Here is a 22869-nt window from a genome sequence, read left to right on the forward strand (position 1 = left end):
AGTACCAACGACCGGATTTGGTGTGTGGTAGTAACAGGTAAATGAACTTTTTAAAAAAAAATTATTTGAATATATATGTGTGCTTGTGTTTTTCTGGGCAAAGAGGTCTCTAAAGGCAGCCAACTCTTCCCCTGCTCTTTAGTAAAATTTATCTTTGACATTTTCAAAACTTGTGTCCTTTTGTGCATAATTTTATATTATTGTTAATAATAAATTAATTAAAGCAACAAAACAGCCTGAAGAGCCAGTTCGGAGCCGACTCTTTTTAGTGAGCCGAGCTGAAAGAGCCGGTTCTCTAAAAAGAGACGGAAATCCCATCACTAGATAGGACCTCCATAATCCAACGAGACAGCTCGTTTTGCACTGTATGATCTCCGGGGCTCTTATTTTGTCTAGGTCTGATTTTCAGCCATCGTGAAACTGCAGTGACATCTGGTGGTGGAATCTCACAGTTGCAGCTGATCTTTGCTCAGCAATACAACAGTCCCAAAACAAAATCTCACCTCAGTTGTATTTTGAACTGAACTGTAATCTACATCAGCAAGTACAATTTAAGGAGGGCGCTCTCAATATATCGCCTTTGCTTTCATTTCCAGAGTACCCAGAGGGAACCCACGCAAAGATGGGGAGAACATACAAACTCCACACAAAAAGACCCTGGCCAGGTGGTGGAATTGAACTCAGGACCTTATTGCTGCATCATCATCATCATCATCATCATCATCATCATCATCATCATCATCATCATCATCATCATCAGTAGTAGTAGTATTAGTAGGTTCAAGGTTCTTTATTTGTCACATGCATAGTTATACAAGTATAACACACAGTGTAACCTGACACGCTCCTCGACTTGTGCAAAAAGGGGGGGGGGGGGGGGGGAATAGAGGAAGAACATTATATATATAATATATACATTAGTCGAATGTGCGGTAGTAGCATACATGCAGTATTATTATTTCCAAATCACACAGTTAAGCAGCTGCTCCCAGGCAGACCGCAGGTGTCCAATAAGGCTATCTGTGAGTTGATTTGCCTCCATAGATCAGTAGCAAAGTAATCCAAACATGCTGAGACGTTCACACCTCTGGTGCCCCGTTTAACATGATCAGCAAATGGATAAACATAACGTGTGTGCAGCTGCATGTGTCTGTTGACTCTCGTGCTGCTAACCAAGGCTTGGCCCCAGCAGAGGTGTTAAAAGTGAGACCTTCAGGACATGAGAAGATGTCAGCGTTCCCACACTCATGCTTGGGATACCAAGGCTCTCCATTTGTACAGCGTATTCAGTCATGCAAACCGTCCATCCATCACTGAACATGACACCGAATAAAAACAATGCATATTGTATTTATTAGAAATAAATTACATATTCGTTCTCTGCTTACATATTTACATGAATCAATATTTGTTCCTGATAAAATACTGCATATAAACTTGAAAATACAACTAGTATTTCATAAAACACACAAATCCGACTTACTCATTACATTTTTACTACTTTTTACTACTTTGATTGCAACTTCCAAAAAATAAAAAATCATAGTGACAAGTGACAATTCACTGAGTTACTCAAGCTACAAGACAAATCTGGCAAATAGTCTGAAACAAACATGTGTGAGTTTTTTTCATGTTAGCTGTGATTTGGTATTTCTATGTTATGTTACCTTTTTAGCTTCATGTCCATTTATTTGCATATTCATGAGCATGCTTGAGCTGACCTGTATGATCTATTATCTATTATCACTCAAAGTCACATCCAAGTAGCTCAATTCTCATGGTGATGGAGGTCATCCAGCTTTTGGGGATGACTCGGATAAAGCGGGAGAAAATGGGAGGGTAGATGTAGTTCCTGGCGTGGCCGTTGTTATTTGTATTTCCCACAAAAACCTGGATTTGATGTGAGCAGAGAGACAGGAATTGTTTACAATCACTTCTTTACTTCACTCAGTGAAAACACAAGTTTACTTGCTCAACATGTTGGACGGCTCACCCTGGCAGGCTCATCCTCACTATCCGTGTACTCTTTCCACTCTATCCCATTGTCACTGTACTGCAAAATGTAGGACATGACATACATCTCCTTCCCCAGAGACTTGGCTCCCTGGGTTATGACACCTGTGATCTTTTTAATCTGAGGCAGTTCTACCTGAAGCCACTGGTCCATGTTGTTATACTGAGAAGGAGAAGAAACAAGAGAGGCAATCAGGAAAAATCTGAATGCTAATGAACTGGCAAATTCTCAAGGGTTTTTAAGTGTTGTAGGTGTACTGGCTTTTACGCGATGCTCACATTAAATCTGAATGCACTTCTGTTTTATCTATCACGGCAATATTAGGACATTTACCATAGCCCGCCATGCGTTGACGGCACCTTGTCTGTTGAGGCGTGCGAGTGATGGTTTCCAGGGTCCATTGTACCAGCTAGTGGCTGTAGAGCTGGCTGTGATGTAAATGTCCCCTATAGCTTCACTTTCCATCCCAAGAGGCACTGAGCAGCCTGAGGCAGGAGATCAGAAATGTTCAGGACCTTTCACTTGATCATAACATACACTTTTAAAATTTTCACAGCATCCCTTACAGCCAGTTTAAAGTCTTATGCATTTAGTCTGGGGTTTGAAATGCACAGTGTCCAAACCTTTTTTTAATTTTTTTTTTTACTAAAATCGTTGTTACTGTACCGGCTTACCATCAAGCTCACAGCCAAAGTACTCCATGCGGATTGTTGCCATGTTGTACCATTCAATGGGGTGAAGCCTAATGAATCGTCCAATCACGGGAGGGAAGAAAATATTTGTCTTTGTCCCATAGGCTTCCTGGTTACCAGTGAATACCTGGTAAGAGAGGATAAGACACAAAGTGAGAGAATTAGATAGCTGCTCCCAAGCTTGTCCAGTTTGTAGGTCTCTGCATTAAAGAAAGGAAGTGATCAAACTTCCCCCCCACCTTTCTAAAGCCTTCGCTGTCGCCTTTATAAAAGATCCACTTCCGGCGGTCGTTGCTGTAGGAGATCAAATATTTGACCACATACTGGGAATAGAACATTTGCTTGGCTCCCTGAGTTGCCACCTGGCTGATCACAACTGGCCGCTGGAAGTCTACCTGTGTAGGGGAAAGTAGATATTAAGGCACAGTGTCAAACATAAGGCCCGCTAAAGCCTCCAGTCTGTCCCACTGGATGTCTTCAGAAAATAAATTTTGGACTTTTAATTGTATTTTCAGAAGTTTCACAGCTTTTCCTGCTGATAAAGATGTCCCCCATGGTCATCCCTACTTAAACAAAGTTATTCAGTTATAGATTTCTGTAATTTTACACATTTACTCTTTAAAATTTAAGACTTGTGATGACAGATTTCTTTCTGTTAAAATAGTTTGTATATGAGATATACAGTGGGGCAAAAAAGTATTTAGTCAGCCACCGATTGTGCAAGTTCCCCCACTTAAAATGATGACAGAGGTCAGTAATTTGCACCAGAGGTACACTTCAACTGTGAGAGACAGAATGTGAAAAAAAAATCCATGAATTCACATGGTAGGATTTGTAAAGAATTTATTGGTAAATTAGGGTGGAAAATAAGTATTTGGTCACCTCAAACAAGGAAAATCTCTGGCTCTCACAGACCTGTAACGTCTTCTGTAAGAAGCTTTTCTGTCCCCCACTTGTTACCTGTATGAATGGCACCTGTTTGAACTCATCATCTGTATAAAAGACACCTGTCCACAGCCTCAAACAGTCAGACTCCAAACTCCGCCATGGCCAAGACCAAAGAGCTTTCGAAGGACACCAGGAAAAGTATTGTAGACCTGCACCAGACTGGGAAGAGTGAATCTACAATAGGCAAGCAGCTTGGTGTGAAAAAATCAACTGTGGGAGCAATCATCAGAAAATGGAAGACATACAAGACCACTGATAATCTCCCTCGATCTGGGGCTCCACGCAAGATCTCATCCCGTGGGGTCAAAATGATCATGAGAACGGTGAGCAAAGATCCCAGAACCACACGGGGGGACCTGGTGAATGACCTGCAGAGAGCTGGGACCAAAGTAACAAAGGTCACCATCAGTAACACACTACAACGGCAGGGAATCAAATCCCGCAGTGCCAGACGTGTTCCGCTGCTGAAGCCAGTGCATGTCCAGGCCCGTCTGAAGTTTGCCAGAGAGCACATGGATGATACAGCAGAGGATTGGGAGAATGTCATGTGGTCAGATGAAACCAAAGTAGAACTTTTTGGTATAAACTCAACTCGTCGTGTTTGGAGGAAGAAGAATACTGAGTTGCATCCCAAGAACACCATACCTACTGTGAAGCATGGGGGTGGAAACATCATGCTATGGGGCTGTTTTTCTGCCAAGGGGACAGGACGACTGATCCGTGTTAAGGACAGAATGAATGGGGCCATGTATCGTGAGATTTTGAGCCAAAACCTCCTTCCATCAGTGAGAACTTTGAAGATGAAACGAGGCTGGGTCTTCCAACATGACAATGATCCAAAACACACCGCCCGGGCAACAAAGGAGTGGCTCCGTAAGAAGCATTTGAAAGTCCTGGAGTGGCCTAGCCAGTCTCCAGACCTCAACCCCATAGAAAATCTGTGGCGGGAGTTGAAAGTCCGTGTTGCTCGGCGACAGCCCCAAAACATCACTGCTCTCGAGAAGATCTGCATGGAGGAATGGGCCAAAATACCAGCTACTGTGTGTGCAAACCTGGTAAAGACCTATAGTAAACGTTTGACCTCTGTTATTGCCAACAAAGGTTATGTTACAAAGTATTGAGTTGTATTTTTGTTATTGACCAAATACTTATTTTCCACCCTGATTTACGAATAAATTCTTTACAAATCCTACCATGTGGATTCATGGATTTTTTTTTCACATTCTGTCTCTCACAGTTGAAGTGTACCTCTGGTGCAAATTACTGACCTCTGTCATCATTTTAGGTGGGGGAACTTGCACAATCGGTGGCTGACTAAATACTTTTTTGCCCCACTGTATAAGGAATTAAATGTGCAGTTAAACTTCTGTTCAATGGCAGAAAGGGCAGTTTTGCTGGTCTGCCCCACATAAGATCAAAGTGGATCAAAAAGGAGTTTTGATCCACGTATTTGGCCTTTGACACTTCTACACACTGGACAGGTAAAATTTGTGCAAATATTTTGTGCGGTAAAAATATTTTTAAGACCCACATTTTCTTAATGCAGTTGTTCACACCAACTGAGTCATTTCGCCTGATGAAACTTGCAGCATTTATTTTTCAGATAAAGATAGATTTTTAAATTTTTTCCATATGAACAATAAATGTGACAAATCAAACTGCTGCATTTGGTGACAGGTGCGCTCATAGCGCACCGAAATCGAGTATACAGTGATAATAGTTAAATAATAGCAGAGGTGCCAAAAGTACAGACTTTACTTAAGTAGAGGTATGGATAGCTGGGTTAAAAATACTCCAGTAGAAGTACTGAAGCAACTTCTTTACTCAAGTAAAAGTGAAAATATGCACTCAAAGTAAGAAAACAAACTGTAGGTCTTTGATTCTACTAACCATTTTTGTCCAAAGGTAACTGAGGCTTGTGCTATATTAATATAATAATAAAATAATGTTAGTACATGAGAATTTAATTTTAAATGCTAATTCTAATGAATATACTTAGCTTGAACATGTTATGTAGGACACATGAAGTGAAAGAGAATTAAAAACAAACAAACACACTATTTTCTGTTGCCTACATTGTCGAGGGTGCCTCCACAGATAAACAATAAAATGAGTGCAGTCAAGGGTTACAGTCGGATTCAGTGGGATACATCAAGGAAACTCTAAGATCTGTGCAGAGTCTAAGCGTTGGGAAAAGAATCACAACTTACATTAATTTCTAACGTGAGCTCCAGTAGGTTTTCTTTGTGTACATGCTGTAATCAGCTGACCAGCTGCTCTTTGTGGATTCACACAACTGAACATGATGTAAGCAGTTTCACAAGCTATCTTGGCTGATGTCTATCCCCTACACTGACACTACACTTTTTATACGGTGTTTATAATAGATAGTATAAAGCTGGAATTCAGTTAATTAATATAAGCATCATTGACTTAAATGCAAATTCATCTCTGCTGCACTTGTAACCTAACACTGACCATGAGCAGCACAGCCACTATGCACCAGATGCACACAGTGTTTTAATAAAGAATTCGCCGCAGTACTAAAACTAACCTGTTTACCCAGTATTTTCATGCAACATTTGAAGAACATAAAGTTTGTGTAGGTTTGTTTGTTTTGCAAGACATTTCACAATATGATAATACATAATTTATCAAAACACACCATATACAAATCAAATATGTGATTAGAATTATGACATTGAATACAAGCTTTAAAGTTGCAGTTTATCAAGCGTCACTGAGCAGTCTTTATCTTTAAATCTAACCTCTCTTTTTCTTACTCACTCCTGTTTGTGTTCCTACATCTTTCTCCATCTCTGAGTGAACTCATGTCACACAATTTTCTCTCCCTGTAAAATACAGCAGCTGGACCTTTAGCTAGCAGGAGCACTGTTGTGCCAAGGTAGTTATACTTGGCGTTGGGAGTGCACAACACCATTCCACTTTAACCCCAGATGATAAACGCTACAGATGACACAGCTGAACCTAATGTAACCTATCCCAAACCTAAGCTGTTTTGAAAATGGAAGTACAGCTAGTCATTTAAAGATCTAGGGAGTAAAAGTAAAAAGTTGTCAGAAAAAGAAATTCTCAAGTACAGATACCTGAAAATTGTAGTTAAGTACAGTAACAAAGTATTTGTACTTCATTACTTCCAACCTCTGACTATTTTACCTAAGACATAATTTCTCTGCCTCTTCAGATGTGGTCCCAACTTTGCCAACAAGAGCTCAAACTGCCCCGCTCACATCCTGAAACATGTACAAGCAGTCGTAAAACAGCTTCAATTCCTGGATTTCAAACCATGGAGTTCTCCCTGCTGCTGCCTTCTTGTGAGAAGTGGATGAACCCAGAATCTCTCTGTCTTCCCTTTCTGGTTTAGAAACATCAGGACCAGCTACTTTTTTCAGTCCAGTGTTGGAGGAAAATTATTTTTTGTGAGGACAAACGCTTTCAGTGTGTATATGTTAAACAACAAGTTTGCATCTGAAAAATGTGGAATTTCGTGTCTTTTTTTTGCATCGCATCTGGTATGTAAACAACTGTATTTGCATGGTAAGCATGGGAGTGTAGGTTATCACATCTACACCACATTACCTGAATAAAGCTGTTGTTCTTGTCTGTGCTCCATGCATTGTATTTACCCTGATTGTTCAATCTGGCAAGATGGGGCTCCCAGTATCCTTAAAAGACAGAAAAAATTACAGACCTTTACCATGCAATAATTTCCCAGGTCCTCTGACAAGATACCGAACTGCCGATTGCCTCCGATGTATCCATCAGAGTGTGATTGGTCAAAGTGCAGAAAATAACGCGGGACAGGGGTGAATGCAGCTTGTGGTATAAGAAGTGCATTGAGTCCACAGTAAAAGTCCTTTTTATGAGAATTATAGAAAGTTGTCGGATATGGTGGTGGATTTGGAGACACAACTGGTGAAAAGAAAGATTTCTGTGATAGTTGGTGCTAGAGCATCTGTTCAAGACTGTTCCACCTGTAGATATAATGTAGAAGTTGGACTTCTAGCTTGGCTTTAGTTTTTATTAATATTTTTAAATGCCCTGGGCTTGTTTTATTGTAAATAAATCATGTTATTTGCTACTCTTGAGTTTTGTACTCCTTGGCTATCACTGCCCTTTTAGTGTTTTAGTTGATCTCCACCCAATGGAAAAGGACCTCCCTCTTCCTTCTCCTTTTCCTGCATTACATAAAGGCAATGACCTTGATTACCCTTCTAGTTTTAGTCCAGGTAACAACAACATCAGTAGATCAGTAGTGATTCGTGATGTACTGTGAGTTAAGTAGTACCGAAGTGTATTTGTTGCTAAAATAAATTATTGCAGACAAGAGGTAGTATAGCTACCTCTAGTTTTGATTGCTGTGATCTCTCCATCCTTCACACTGCCCGATTCTAGACCCAGTGGACGATAGCAGTCTTGGGGACACACGAGAAATATTTCAGTATTAAAATGTAAGACATATAAAACATGTCAAAATGGGTAGAAAATCATGTTGTAAATGCAGCAGAGTGATAGTTTTATATTTGCACCATTATCCAGAACCAAAAAGAGTGTCTGCATGCCCTTCTGTTGGCTAAGGCCAACTTCTGTCTCCAGCTGCCAGAGGCCAGGTTTGGATGGATACATCTCCAGGGTAGCAAAACCCCCTGCGAACACAGTTCATCACACGGACTCACTTGAAACTTTTCTCTCTGCTGCTACAGCTGACAATCCAAATCCTGCAGACTGTGAATTCTAATGTTTAAAATGTGGTGAAGAAGGTGTTACTCTAAGTTTACATATCATTCTCACCAGGCAGCAGTGGGTAGACAGCCTGTCTGTAGCTGGTGCTCTTCTTGTGTATAAATGTCTGCCCATGAAAGTGGACACTATGAAAATCATTGGGAGAACCCAAGTTGATGAGATGCCAGGTCACAAGCTGGTTGGTGTACATCCTCAGGCCCTTCAGGCTGTGTATAATTCCATTGATTGCTAAAAAAACCAAGACATTTTTATATAATTCTGTTTTTGTCTCTAATAGGTGCATGGTATAGAAGGCACTAAAAGTAATGCATTACAATGGAACTTTAGGTTCTCCTTGAACGTGTGATCCATGATTCTCCTTCGCCTTTTTCTTTGCATTATCTCAGAGTTCTTCTCATAGTACCAGCTCCGTGACTCATCAAAAGTCATGAAAAGTAGTGTGAATTCTCTCCTATCTGTTAATTTCGTGTCCAAGGTTCCCTCTCGACACACCAGCAAAGGCCCAATCAAGCCTGAGTGGATATCCCTTTCCTAAGAGAAAGCGCACATGTGAGGTTCAATATTATTTTAAATAAATCATTACTTTGTTTTTGTTTTATTGAAGATATAACTTAAACCACAGAAAATTCTCTGCATCTCTCTTTTTTATAACAAGTATTAATTATTATACTCACAGGATTTACGCCTGAATAGTAGGCCCAGGTTCGGCAGACAGACTCTTCTGGTTTTGGCCCAACTGTATGCCCGACTTGCCACAAATAAGTAAAGGTGCTATTGGGTTTAACCTCATTGTCATATTGGAACCAGTAATGGGATTCATCCTCATAGGAGAGGCCTTCTGTCCGCTTGGTATAGGACACCCCATTGGGGTGTATTGAATATGGACGGTTGGCATTGTTCCTGAACACCACCTACGAGACAGTGACACACATTCTGCATTTTGGAAAGATGGAGTGTTAGGGTTGGGGTAATAAACTTTTTTTGGAAAACGCTCTTTTTGATTATCTTGCTGAGAGTTAGATTAGGAGCTCTGACCTTTAAACCAGGATAAAGGACGCATAGTGAGTCTATTAGCTTAGTGAAGGTAATTGGTTAGATGGATCTTGGTTGCTTTAGACAGAATATATAAATATTGAGAAAGTAAAGGCAGCTGGCTTATGTCGGGTTAGTCTTACCATGATGCTTTGTCCAACCTCCGCTTTGATGACCGGCCCCAGGATGCCGAGATGCTCGTCTATCTCCCCACGGATGTCGGGTGTGGTGAAGCTACTATCCAAGTAACCTCGAAAGACTACCTTGGTGAACTTAGTTTCTTGGCTGAGTAGTTCATGCTTTTCTTGCCTCCTGTTTAAATAACAGGATGATGCTTTAGCTGACATGTTCTTGATTTCCTGTAAATCAGCATTCAGGTGTTATATTAGTCTTTTAAATTTTCACAACTCTGAGCTTACCTGTGTCCATACCCTGCATAATCCCATTCGACCTCCTCTGCAGCAATGAAATAAGTCTTGACATTGGGGCCTGACATTTTTAAGTAATATTTTGTGGTCTCGTCAAGGTCAAGGTTCTTGATATCATCAGCGACGCTGTAAGGGTCTTTGTACATCACGTACTCGTATTCATCCTGTTCTTCTAGCGCTAGGTGATCTGGTTCTCCCCCAGGAATATAAAGCTCATAGTCGCTGAAATCAGGCCGAGGCACACCAATAACAACGGGCATGTCAATGACGTGGTCCTCAGTCAAGACGGGCTTTGGTGAGTGAGGCCGTGACCCACGAGGAGTCATTCCTGGATTAAATCCACGAGGAGAGAATGGTAAACCACTCCGGGCCTGAGGCTTGTATTCCTTTCTTTTCCTTGTTTTCATGCCATGTCCCTTCTCTGGTCTCTGTCGACGGTTCACAACCCTGACTTTCTTTTTTGGAGGCAGTGTTGTTTGAGGGGTTTCCTTCTCAAAGTGTTTCTTCAACTGGTCTGGAAGTTCCTCAGGTATCATTTGGTAAGTTCCTTCGTAGGTCCAGTTGTGACCTTGTATTTTGACCAAACTGGTTTTAATAGCCTCTGTATTGTTTTCCTTAAGGAAGATGATCACTTCTTCACTGCTCTCTGAGAAACCTAGCTCTTCAGAACTGAGGGACTGGTTACCTGAAACTGTAGTCTGATTAGAAAGACTTTCCAAAGATGTGTTGGTCAACTTGTCAAAGAGACTTGAGATATTCTCCTCACGCCCCATACTGCTCATCACTGATAGAGCTGATCTGGATGCATCCCCTGTGACATTTTGCTCATTCTCAAGCAAAATCTGGGTTACATTTTTATAGCTGGAATTAGTTGGAGTAGTCACAACTTCAAGGTTAATTTGAAGTCCATACTCTAGCTCTCCTGAGCTCAAAAAAGTGTTATTGTCACTGGTTTTATTTTCTGTCCTTTTAGTCAACTCCAAGATGGTTAAGTTGTTCCTTTTAATGTTGCTGCTGACTTCTTCAGCATCTACCTCTAGAACTGACAATGAATGGTTTGTTCTCTCTGCTGACGTGTTGCCATACTTTACTGCAGTGTTAGTCTCGTCTTCCCGTTTTGTATTTTCCAGCAGAGTGTCAGCTGATAAATTGCTGTTTAGGCTACTGTTGAAATTGTTAATGCTCGGCTTTGACAGAGGCACAGAGTAAGAGAACACATCCCCTCTAGTGTATTTCTCCTCAGAGTCCTGTACAACCTCTTCAATAGAAGTGTGGTTATCAGTGGTCAGTGTTACATTTATTCTTTCCCTTTCTAAACTGTTACTTGAATTTCCTGATAGTACTGCAGTGAGATTGGTCGGCTCTTGCAATGCTACGTTAGGTCTGGTAGTCTCTGATGACAAACTGCCATTTCTAGTTGTACTGGAATCCTTTTGTGACACATTGTGGCTATTCAAACCAGTTAGGTTCTCTGTTTGATACAGAGTGGAACTCTCTAAAACTGACTGTGTCAATGGTGTACTGCTGTTCAGTATATGTGTTGTATTCTCACTTGTGCTTTGTTTCTGCAAATTACCTATTGTAATATTCAGGACTTTCAAAATAAGAAACCACACTTCAGTTAATGCATCTGAGTTTATAGTGGAGGTCTCGGGTTTACTCTTTATCTCTGTGAAATTAAGGGTGCTGTTCATATCTTTTTCAAGGACATCAACAACATCGTAATCCAGGAAAGAGAGGTCCAAGTTCTCCATATCTGAGTCACCAGACTGGTTCTTGAGAGACCTGAGATTCAATTCTTCTGCAAACATTTGTGTGTAGATATCTGGCTCCAGTGATGGGTTTTTATCTGGATCTACCTTCTCTTTCTCTTCTTTTTCTTTGATTTCCTCCAAGCTAGGGGGCTTCCACACAGTAAACTCACTTTTTGTCAATGAATCTTCGTACTCATACTGGTAGTCACGGAAGCACTCAACATCCCGAAACTTAACACGCATTCCGTTAGTTGTCTCGTGGGAATTCAGGGAAGCAAGAAGCCAGACACCTGGTTTAAAAGAGACACAAAAAACATCAGTGATAAAACTATGGAGTGTGCATCTGTTTCGGATGGTGGCAGTGACTGGTTAATTACATGGACTATATAGGATGGATATGGGAAATGTTACGTTACACTTATGAAGTTTTGTGAAGTCATGAAACATTTTTGTTCTCACCATCAACCCACCAGCCTGGGGTGCCTCTAAACATGAAACCAAAGGACACTATCTTTGATAAATCGTGAGCATATCCTCACCTTTACAACTTTGTACAAAATGAACTTCTTGTATATTAACTATGATCTGTAATGTAACAATTAGGGCCATAAACTCATCAGAAAAGCATTTATTTAGGGCACAAAAAAGAGCGCTGAGGGTTCTGTTTCCATAGACTTCTGTGCAACTGCACTGGTTTTAATTTTAACACCAGAGCTATTGCATCTATGAATCTACACTTAATATCATGCAGTTCAATAAAGTGTTACTTTCAATGTCTTTCTGAAGGTAAAAAATATCCTGGCAAATAATTATCTGGATGTTAAGAATCTGACATAATATGAGCACTGTCAGTCCTTACTGACCAGTGTTGAGCATGTTCATAGTGATGGTCTCTCCAGTCATGGGGTAGAGGCTTAGGAAGTCCTCTGTTCTTTCATTCAGCTCAAATGTGTGGCCGTAGAAAGTAGCTGTCTGGATGTAGTCCTGTGCGCCAATGCTGGACACGTGCCATGTTGCAACCTCACCACTGCAGAAGCCCAAGGGTGGGTCGTCCTTAAAGATGTAACCGTTGACAGCTGTAAGGTAATTCATGACAGTTAGTTGACTGCAGCCAGGTAAATGCAAGGCCAATATGTTATATGAACCTTAATTAGCTCAAGGAAAAACTCACTGTGCTTGATATTGGACTTATAAAATTCTGGGTCTTCCCTGTTGACTTTAGATTGATTACAATATTGGCGAATGTTATCCTCTAGATACCAACTCTTGTTCTCATCAAAGACCGCAAACATCGCATGCTGCTCTTTGTCTGCTTTCAGCTGTAGACAAAAAGAAAGACATGTACTCCTCTTCACACCATCAGCTTCTATATCAACAGCAAATACATCTCAGTCTTATAGTTTTTGGGCTTGCAGGTATTTTGGTCATCATCAAATTATTCGACAAATTAAAACAACATTCATTAAAATCTTTTTCAATAGTTGTTAACTAAACATAAACTAAAAAATGATAACTAACTGAACAAGATTGTGTGCTCACAAACTAAGTTTAGTTTTACTCTTTGCCTGGTTCTGGCGGAGGTTTCTTCTTCCTCTGCACTGGCGCCAAAGTGCTTGCTCGGAGGACATCTGATTGTTGGGCCTTTCTCTGTAGGTTCTTACCTTACAATATAACTCGCCTTGAGACAACTGTTGTTGTGATTTGGTGCTATATGAATAAAACTGGACTGAATTCAACTTAAATAAGTGAACTTGAAAAACTATATGAAACCAAACTTAATTCAAAATACCACTTAAATATGAAGACTGAGGCCTTTCTGTGTGGAGTCTGGACGCAAACCAAATAACACTGAAAGCAGCATTTATTATTTATTTTTTATTTTTGCTGCCCAGTGTCTAGCAGCTGTTTTTCTTACCTGCACATTCCTGACATTGAGGGACTGACTCTTGCAGATGAGCATTGGTCCAATCAGTCCAGAGGCGATGTCCCGTGGTGTGTTCACCGCACTGTGATAAAGTCGTGTCAGACATCTGGAATCTCCCTCCAAAGGCTCATCCTCTTCGACCACTTTCCACACATAGGTGTGTGTCTCACCTGGCTGGACACCATGAGAATGGTTTCCTGGAAACCATAATACAAAAACTCCATCAAATATATGTCAACTTTTAAAATAAGCAAACTAAAGTGGGCTGTTCAGCCTTAAAACGTTTGCTTTAAATGGGATGAGAAATGAGTACCTCCTTTTGGGTAGTTGACTCCTTCTTGGGACTTCTCTATTGTCAGTCCATGCGGGTAGATACTGTAGGGTCTGGAGGCCATGTTCTTAAAAACAATCTGTAACAGCAGTAAGGGTACATGAGGACAAACAGTCTGTAATCACTGTGAAATAATTACACAATCCCTGCAGTCCACTTTAGTGAGACACACACAAGATACTTGTCTTAGCTCTGTGTTTATTGATTTGAAATACCACTGACTGTCTGGATAAAGTGTTGACTTTCAACTCAAAAGTACATCTATTTCCTGTCTTTGAGAGATAGGTTTTGAATTTTTGAACGTAGTTAAATAATATTCTGTTTTAAATCATTTAGTGAAGACTGTTGATGCCTAAATAATTGTCATTTTATTGCCTGTCAGTGCACGTTGGTGACCCTCCAAACCAGGTTCCCTCAGCCAGAACTAAGAGTGAGACTGCTTTGAAAGTAAAGCATTTGCAGCATGGTACTTTTAAGCTGTTTTTTCCTAAATATGTTTTGAGTTATGTGGCTCGTGTGATCATGTGGAGTGATATGAATAATAATTGAACTCATAATATGCTAAGTGACTATAATTTGGCTTCAATACATGTTCTCTCACCGTGATAATGTCTCTGATTTGCGCTCTGATCACTGGGCCCAAAATACCCAGCTCATTTTTCCTCTGCTTGTTCTCTGATTTTTCAGTGAACGTCTCATCTTTGTACTGAGTGTACACTGCCTTCTTGTACTTCCCACCTATGCGTGTTGGTGACTGACTCAGGTACTGGCGCTTGAAGTCCCTACACAAAAAAAATGAGAAATTTTCTATATCAGTTCATGTCGGCACATTTGCAGTTTTAATCTTTCATAAACAAAAAAATACCTAAAATGTTTTAAAATATAGTCTGCTTACTCATCAATATGGTCTTGCTTGGTAGGCGCATAGTCCCAGAAAATTTCCTCAGCAGCGATGTAGTATTTCCACTCCCTGCTTTGTCGTTGTTCTGCATAGCTCACCCACCGCTGTGGTTTTTCAAATCCTTTACAATTTATCACATCCACAAAAGCGTGCATGCTAGCTGCAATGATAGGAATGAATTTTTACTGTCAGTTTAACTACACAGGTGAATACTTTTCTACTCTGGTTAATGTAGAGAAACACTTACCTTCTATGTGCTTGACGGTGTGTGAGGAGAGCAGCCAGCGTCCTGTGTGGATAGCCACCATTCTGGCAGTGATGGAGGAACCAGTGATGAGCCCGACTGATGACACTTTATGCCCAGCATGTTCCAGTACTTGCCCGTTCATATGCACTGAGAATACCTCTGGCTCTGAGCTCATACCCACCAGATGTACACTCACAGGGGCATAGGTGCACATGCTGACATCTGGAAGGAAAAGAGGAAACTCTGAGTCTCTTTATGGTTTTTACATTGTCAATATTGACAATATTGACATGACAGTCAATATTTTTCCTTTACACCGACATACACACCCTAGCATTTACCACTCAATTCCATCAGCAATGTCACTGTTCCTGAAAATACAGTTGTGGCCAAAAGTTCTGGCAATGGCACAAAGGTCTTTTGGTACACTTTGCAACTTGCAGCTTTTGAATGATTAAATCTTTGTGATTGTTCTTCAGTTTATCATAGAAACCTGTCAATAATAATTTCATTAAAAACAAAAGCAGCATGAAATGAATGAAAAACTTTGTGCCAATGTCAAAACTTTTTGTACAACTCACTGTATAAACCCCAGCTGTCAGAGAAATGGAGTGAACTGTAGCTAAAGATTAATGAATCTCATGGAAATGTGAATCAGAGATGCCAGTGTAAATAATTGTTTAGTATACATCAGAGGAGAACAGAAAAAACAACTGTGAAATTCTGGGCTGCTTCTGGGGTCTGTATTTAACGTAACAATTTAGTCCATAGCTTTTGTTAATACTAATATATATATATATATATATATATATATATATATATATATATATATATATATATATATATATATATATATATATATATATATATATATATATATATATAACACACACACCCAGCACGCCCCTGCGGGCGGTTTATCCTTCAAGCTCGGGTCCTGGGAGCTTGAGGGTCCTGCGCAGTATCTTAGCTGTTCCCAGGACTGCGCTCTTCTGGACAGAGATCTCCGATGTTATTCCTGGGATCTGCTGGAGCCACTCGCCTAGCTTGGGAGTCACCGCACCTAGTGCTCCGATTACCACTGGGACCACCGTTACCTTCACCCTCCACATCCTCTCGAGCTCTTCTCTGAGCCCTTGGTATTTCTCCAGCTTCTCGTGTTCCTTCTTCCTGATATTGCTGTCATTCGGAACCGCTACATCGATCACTACGGCCGTCTTCTTCTGTTTGTCTACCACCACTATGTCCGGTTGGTTAGCCACCACCATTTTGTCCGTCTGTATCTGGAAGTCCCACAGGATCTTAGCTCGGTCATTCTCCACCACCCTTGGGGGCGTCTCCCATTTTGACCTCGGGACTTCCAGATTATACTCGGCACAGATGTTCCTGTACACTATGCCGGCCACTTGGTTATGGCGTTCCATGTATGCCTTGCCTGCTAGCATCTTGCACCCTGCTGTTATGTGCTGGATTGTCTCAGGGGCAACTTTACACAACCTGTACCTGGGGTCTTGCCTGGTGTGATAGACCCCAGCCTCTATGGATCTTGTGCTCAGAGCTTGTTCTTGTGCTGCCATGATTCGTGCCTCTGTGCTGTCTTTCAGTCCAGCTTTGTCCAGCCACTGGTAGGATTTCTGGATATCAGCCACCTCCTCTATCTGCCGGTGGTACATACCGTGCAGGGGCCTGTCCTTCCATGATGGTTCCTCGTCTCCCTCCTCTTTCTTGGGTTTCTGCTGCCTGAGGTATTCACTGAGCACTCGGTCAGTTGGGGCCATCTTCCCAATGTATTCTTGGATGTTCCTTGTCTCATCCTGGACTGTGCTGCTGACACTCACCAGTCCCCGGTCCCCTTCCTTCCGCTTAGCGTACAGCCTCAGGGTGCTGGACTTGGGGTGAAACCCTCCATGCATGGTAAGGAGCTTTCTTGTCTTTATGTCAGTGGCTTCTATCTCCTCCTTTGGCCAGCCTATTACCCCAGCAGGGTACCTGATCACGGGCAGGGCGTACGTGTTGATGGCCCGGATCTTGTTCTTACCATTCAGCTGACTCCTCAGAACTTGCCTGACCCTCTGCAGGTACTTGGTGGTTGCAGCTTTTCTAGCGGCCTCTTCATGGTTCCCATTCGCCTGCGGGATCCCCAGGTACTTGTAACTGTCCTCTATGTCTGCAATGTTGCCTTCTGGTAGTTCAATCCCCTCAGTTCTGACTACCTTCCCTCTCTTTGTTACCATCCGACTACACTTCTCCAGTCCGAATGACATTCCAATGTCATTGCTGTATAGCCTGGTAGTGTGGATCAGGGAATCGATGTCTCGTTCACTCTTGGCATACAGCTTGATGTCATCCATGTACAGGAGGTGGCTGACAACTGCTCCGTTCCGTAGTTGGTATCCGTAGCCAGTCTTGTTAATGATCTCACTGAGGGGGTTCAGGCCTATGCAGAACCGCAGTGGGGACAGAGCATCTCCTTGGTAGATCCCGCACTTGATGGTGACTTGTGCTATGGGCTTGGAGTTGGCCTCTAGTGTTGTACGCCACATCCCCATTGAGTTCCTGATGAAGGCTCTTAGGGTCCCATTGATCTTGTACAATTCTAAGCATTCCAGTATCCAGCTGTGGGGCATTGAGTCATAGGCCTTCTTGTAATCAATCCAGGCAGTGCACAGGTTGGTCAGCCTGGTCTTGCAGTCTCGGCTGACTGTTCTGTCTACCAGTAGCTGTGGTTTTGCGCCTCTGGTATTCTTGCAGTCAGCTTCTTTAGCCAGTAGGCGTGAACCATGTCGGGCCCTGGTGCTGTCCAACTCTTCATACTGGAGACCCTTTCTTGGATATCTGCCACTGTGATGGTTACTGGACCCTGTTCAGGGAGGTCGCTGTGGTCTGCCCTCAGATCCACTAGCCACTGAGCATTGCCGTTATGGGTTGCGTCCTTCTCCCATATGCTCTTCCAGTATTGCTCCGTCTCCAGCCTTGGTGGTGCTGTTCTTTTATTATTATTATTGTTCCCTTGCCACTGAGAGTACACCTTTGCTGGTTCTGTGGAGAACAGCTGGTTTATTCTCCTGCCTTCTATCTCTCTGGTGTACCTCCTCAAGCGGCTGGCCAAGGCTATGAGTCTTTGCTTGGCAGTTTCCAAGGCCTCAGGTATGGACAGCTTGCTGTATTTCTTATGCACCTTCTTTGTCGCACCTTTCTGCAACTCCGTTAGTTGGCTAACCTCCCTCTGTGCTACTTTGATCTTGCCCTCTAGCCTCCTTCTCCATGGAGGGTACTGCCCCTTGTGGCTGTTCAACTTGTAGCCAAGCATCTCACTGATCACTGCTGCCGTATTGTAGATCAGCTTGTTAGTGTCGGTAATCGTGGTTGTAGGTATCGTCCGTAGTGCTGCATTAACATCATCTAGCAGACCTTAACCCGTAGTCGGTTATATATATATATATATATATATATATATATATATATATATATATATATATATATATATATATATAGTTTTCATTGTTTTGCTATTGAATACTTCATTATTGTATTGTATTATTGTAGAATCCATATATTAAAAAAGGCTAGCTTTTAGATCCCTTAGTGACAAATAACTGAGTGTTATACAGACTTACCTGGCAGAGATCCGTTTGTATATCCATTGATAGTATATTTCACATGGTTGTCTGAGGTATAGCCGCTAGGCTCGTATTTGCTCCTGCTCTCATCAAAAACCCCGAAAAGAAATACATACTCGTGGTGGATGCCAGCCTGCTGCCCTGATTCATCTAGACTGCCTGCCCAGAGAGAAAGAAAAAAAGAGAGCGTTCAAAATTCTAAAAGCAGTGTAAAAAAACACAAAAAGCACCAACACATTTTCATAGTTACCTTGCTTGCAGATGAGCAAAGTGCCAATGAGGCCAGAGTTGTAGTCTTTGACCACATTTTGATGGGAGATGTAGGTGTAGGTAAGACAGGTGGGGTCATTTTTCTGAGGAGCAACATCTGACGTCACCTCCCAGTAGTAAACGTGCTCACTGTTTGGAAGTACTTTGTCGTCCTCTTTCTCTTTTTGTGACGTGTTGTCAAAGTAGTAGGCTCCTGTGAAGAAAGGAGATAACTACTCCGAATTACAGATAAATAATATCATGATGGCAAAATTAACAAAATGCCACTGGTGTGCAGCAACTACAACTAAAAAATAAACTAAAACTAGATGTGAAAAAAACAACAACATTTTAGTTAACTAAAATAAAATAAAAACCAACCTTTTGAAAAAGAAATTCAAAATAATTTAAATGATCTTGTAAACTTGGAAAACTAACTAAAATGAAATTAAAATATATAGAGAAAATCTCCTTAGTTGCACTGATGTCATGTTCACAAGACTTTCAAAAGTTTCTGTTTTGTTACTGTCATGGTCCTGGGTCAGTGAACCGGTGTTTTATATTTTGTGTTATCATGATTTACTACAGTTAGCGTTTTGGTTTCTGTTTTGTATTTCTAGCTCCTTAAGTTTTCTAGTAGTTCTTGGGTTTTGTTCCTGTGCCCCTCACGTTTAGTGTGGATTTTGTTCTGTCTTCATGTTTATTTTCTTGTTCCCCAGTCAGTCGTGTCTCATGTCGCTCCTGTCCCGGTGCTCCGTGTTCCCTCTGTTCAGTATCAAATCCATGCCTCTGTGCATCTCGTGTGTTTCCTGTTTTATTTTGATAGTCCCTGTCTTGTGTTCAGTGTTTTGAGTTTTTACATCTGATGAGTTCCAGCTGTGTTTCCACCTTTTCCCCCATCCTCTCGTTTCCTACGTGTGTATTTTAGTTCTCAGTCTTCCCCTGCTTGTTATTGCGTTGTACTCTCACAATACTGTGTTTTCCTCCGTGTTCCTAGCCGTTCCCGAGTTCCTGGTTCGTTTTCTTGTGTTCTAGTTGAAGTTTGTAGTTTCCAGTTTCTAGTTTAGTTTTGTGTTTAATGTTAGTTTTTACACCCTAAATAAAACTGCCTCCTTTAGTTCGCTCTTTCGTTGTCTGCAGTATGTGGAAGTCTGAGAAGATTTAGAGCTTTTTTTATAACCAGCTTTAAACAGTTTACAAAGATAATAGAGACTCTCCTGCATGGTTTTCTTACATTTTTGTGTTTCCTGTGTACTCTGACTTTTGTATTAAGAGCAAATTAAGGAACACTTTGCCTCAATTTCCTAAGTTCACTTTAATTCCCGTAAGTCTCAGAGAGTGATTTCCTAAGGCTTAGCAGTTCTTCCTGTTGGACTTCAGAACTGTCTGCTTTGATAATCTGCCTGCCTGGTTAATATTTTAGAAGAAGTCAAACAGATTTGTTTGTTGTATTGGCTAATGTTGTGTAATTATTACAATAAGGGACATCACAAGCACTCACAGTAACATTATGAGGCAGACTATGTTATGAAGTAGTGGTACTGTTGTTTTAAGGATAGCAGCATCTTTTGCATTCATCTGTTAGCAGCTGGGTTAATACGCACTCACCCTCAGACTGTTTCCCATAAGCCACACCGTGTGGGCTGATGCTATACGGGCTGGTGGCCATGTTTCTGAAAGTTACAACAATCGTCTCCCCTTCTTCTGCCCTCAGCGTGGGACCAAGGAGACCTGCAGAGAAGTTTATTTATGTGGAATCATGTCGTTTCAAAGGCTTTAGTTCATCACAGGGACACACTCGGATAAACACAGACTGACTCATCACTCTTTCTCTTTAACTGTTGACTTGCACAGCAACTTGACCGTAAACATTTGCAATAAAATGAAAGTAACCTTCTTCTTTGTAAATACAGCTTTATATTTTTTTCTTGCTTTCTGGGAAAGGAATTATTCTGTGACTGTTATTTCACTATCCTGCAAATGAATATATGCTTTGGCACCACATAAGAGGTGGAAGGGAGAAAGTCCAACCTTTTAATTCAGTTCCTTCAGAGAAAAATTAGCAAAAGTGGTAGCTGCTTATCCATTAATATGCACTCGGAGTGATACATTAAATGAATAATAATAACCTAATGTGTCCTAAAGTAAAAAGAGTGCATTTGATAGCGACTGTCTGTGTTTTTTTCCCACTGCGTGACACCAGGGCACCTTAAAAGCTCCTCAACACTGGTTCATTAAGTCTCTAATATACATGCATGTACATGGTAACTGCTTTCTGGGACCGTTATTGGTAAATACACCCCTCTATCTCACAGGTTAGTTAATGTGCAGACAGCGCAAGTGTTACTTAAAAATTTAAACCAGACATACGGTGTGTTCATGTAAACCGCATGAAGCATTTACCTAACCACGATGGATGAGTCTTAGCCTGTCTGAAGCCTTTCTCATATTCCCGAAAGACCACTTTCTTATAGGTGGGTCCAGACCTAAGGAAGGGTGGAAAAACACAAAACATTACTCATTGTGCACACATAAGAAAATCCCCACAATACTTACACAATGGTGCATAGAGTCTAAGATGTGAAATTTACTGATTTAACATGGTGTGACTACTGATTTCATAATAAAACGGATTTTTAAAAATACAATAATAAAGTTACCAGATGCAAAAAAACAAAAGACAAAAAAGCATTCCAGTTACTCTTTATCAAAGTTTGAAGTGCTGTCCTACCTGTCTGTGTCGTTGCCAGAGTATTTCCAATCTATCTCCACAGCAGCAACGTAGTAATGTCTCTCCTTAGGCTGAGGCTGGTTTGCTTTGACCTGGTGGGCAGTCAGAAGAACCAGGACAGGTAGGAGCCAGCGAGCTCCAGTCCGGACACGGAGCCTCATACTTATGATCAGAGAGTGTGCTCTCTTCTACAACTCAAGAACGTGGGAGCTGACAGTCTGCTGTGTCCTTTATCTGCCACTGACACACGTACACATACCCACACTTGCTAGTTCAAACATTATGTCCCAGGGCAATGAACTGCGCCTCTGCATATTTTTCTTCCCTTTTGCAACCGGAAACATATGTGCGTTGCTGTGAGTCATGCCCGAAGGGTGTTGATGGTGGGAATGAGTGTTGAAATTCTGATCATAAATTTCTCTGGCCTAAGAATGTTCCAGAAAACCACTCTTAAAAACATGCCATAATTTCAGGGAAGCATTACTGTAAGTGTAATAGGTGTGGCCACACGTCATTCTGGTTTACCCCAATTTCACGCAGTTGAAATACTATTAAATGTAGCCTAAACTCATATCTGGACATTCACTTAGTGTTTACCAGTTTATTATTATTTTTAAGTAAGATGTGACTTAAAGTATCACATTTACATAAAACAAAGACAAAAAAAATCTATTGAGGCTACGTCCACACGTACACGGGTATTTTTGAAAACGGAGATTTTCCGTTTTCATTTTAAAAAATAATCCCGTCCACACGTAAACGCAGAAATGAAGGAAAACGCTGCTATGAACATGCCAAAGCAACAGGTGGCGCTAGATTCCTAACCGTGCAGAAATGTTGGCCAATCAGAAGTCTAGAAGCCTCAGTGGGAAAAAGTAAACAAAGCTGGGGCATTGAAGCAGAACCTAGTTGTATGTGTGGAGGGACAGTAACTGTGTGTGTATATGTAAGCATTCAAACACTGCAGAGAGTAAAATTAACAGTAACAGTATTGTAGAAATTCATTTCACCGAAACAATAACGTGGCGCACAGTGTGACGTCAAAAAATGCGCACACCTTTGACGCTGGATTTTCTCAGTTTTTCTCATCCATGTGTAAATGCAAAAACGGAGTTTTCGAAAATATCCACCCTGGCAGGCGTTTTTAAAAATCTCGAAAATGCCGTTTGCGTGTGGATGAAAGGTGCAAACGCATAGAAAAATCTGCGTTTTCAAAAATACCTGGGTACGTGGA

At 41.2% G+C, this 22869-nt stretch overlaps 1 protein-coding gene across 1 annotated transcript; it reads right to left on the minus strand.

The window, feature by feature from the left end:
* Window positions 1-1330: 1330 nt before the first annotated feature.
* Window positions 1331-21907, minus strand: f5 (coagulation factor V). Its single transcript, XM_026144666.1, has 25 exons — window positions 21636-21907; window positions 21308-21390; window positions 20513-20635; window positions 18906-19118; window positions 18653-18814; window positions 15036-15257; window positions 14783-14948; window positions 14489-14669; window positions 13870-13966; window positions 13548-13753; window positions 12804-12951; window positions 12496-12708; window positions 9870-11922; window positions 9594-9762; window positions 9093-9329; window positions 8733-8949; window positions 8467-8646; window positions 8205-8321; window positions 8019-8090; window positions 7255-7340; window positions 2946-3101; window positions 2689-2833; window positions 2348-2499; window positions 1994-2176; window positions 1331-1890 (listed from the first exon to the last, which is right to left on the minus strand). Exons 1-25 carry the CDS (start codon window positions 21794-21796, stop codon window positions 1744-1746), a joined length of 5889 nt encoding a protein of 1962 aa, XP_026000451.1. The 5' UTR covers window positions 21797-21907; the 3' UTR covers window positions 1331-1743.
* Between the last annotated feature and the right edge of the window lie 962 nt (window positions 21908-22869).

The sequence above is a fragment of the Astatotilapia calliptera genome, chromosome 16 (genome assembly GCF_900246225.1).
Source record: "Astatotilapia calliptera chromosome 16, fAstCal1.2, whole genome shotgun sequence".
Lineage (NCBI taxonomy): Eukaryota > Metazoa > Chordata > Actinopteri > Cichliformes > Cichlidae > Astatotilapia > Astatotilapia calliptera.

Excerpts from the sequence above, each read along its gene's own strand:
- f5 (XM_026144666.1), bottom strand. The coding sequence starts at position 21,796 with ATGAGGCTCCGTGTCCGGACTGGAGCTCGCTGGCTCCTACCTGTCCTG. Across the intron at positions 11,923-12,495 it reads TATGAACATGCTCAACACTG|GTGTCTGGCTTCTTGCTTCC; the intron begins GTCAGTAAGGAC and ends CTTTTAAACCAG. Across the intron at positions 8,091-8,204 it reads CTTTTTGGTTCTGGATAATG|ACTGCTATCGTCCACTGGGT; the intron begins GTGCAAATATAA and ends TGTGTCCCCAAG.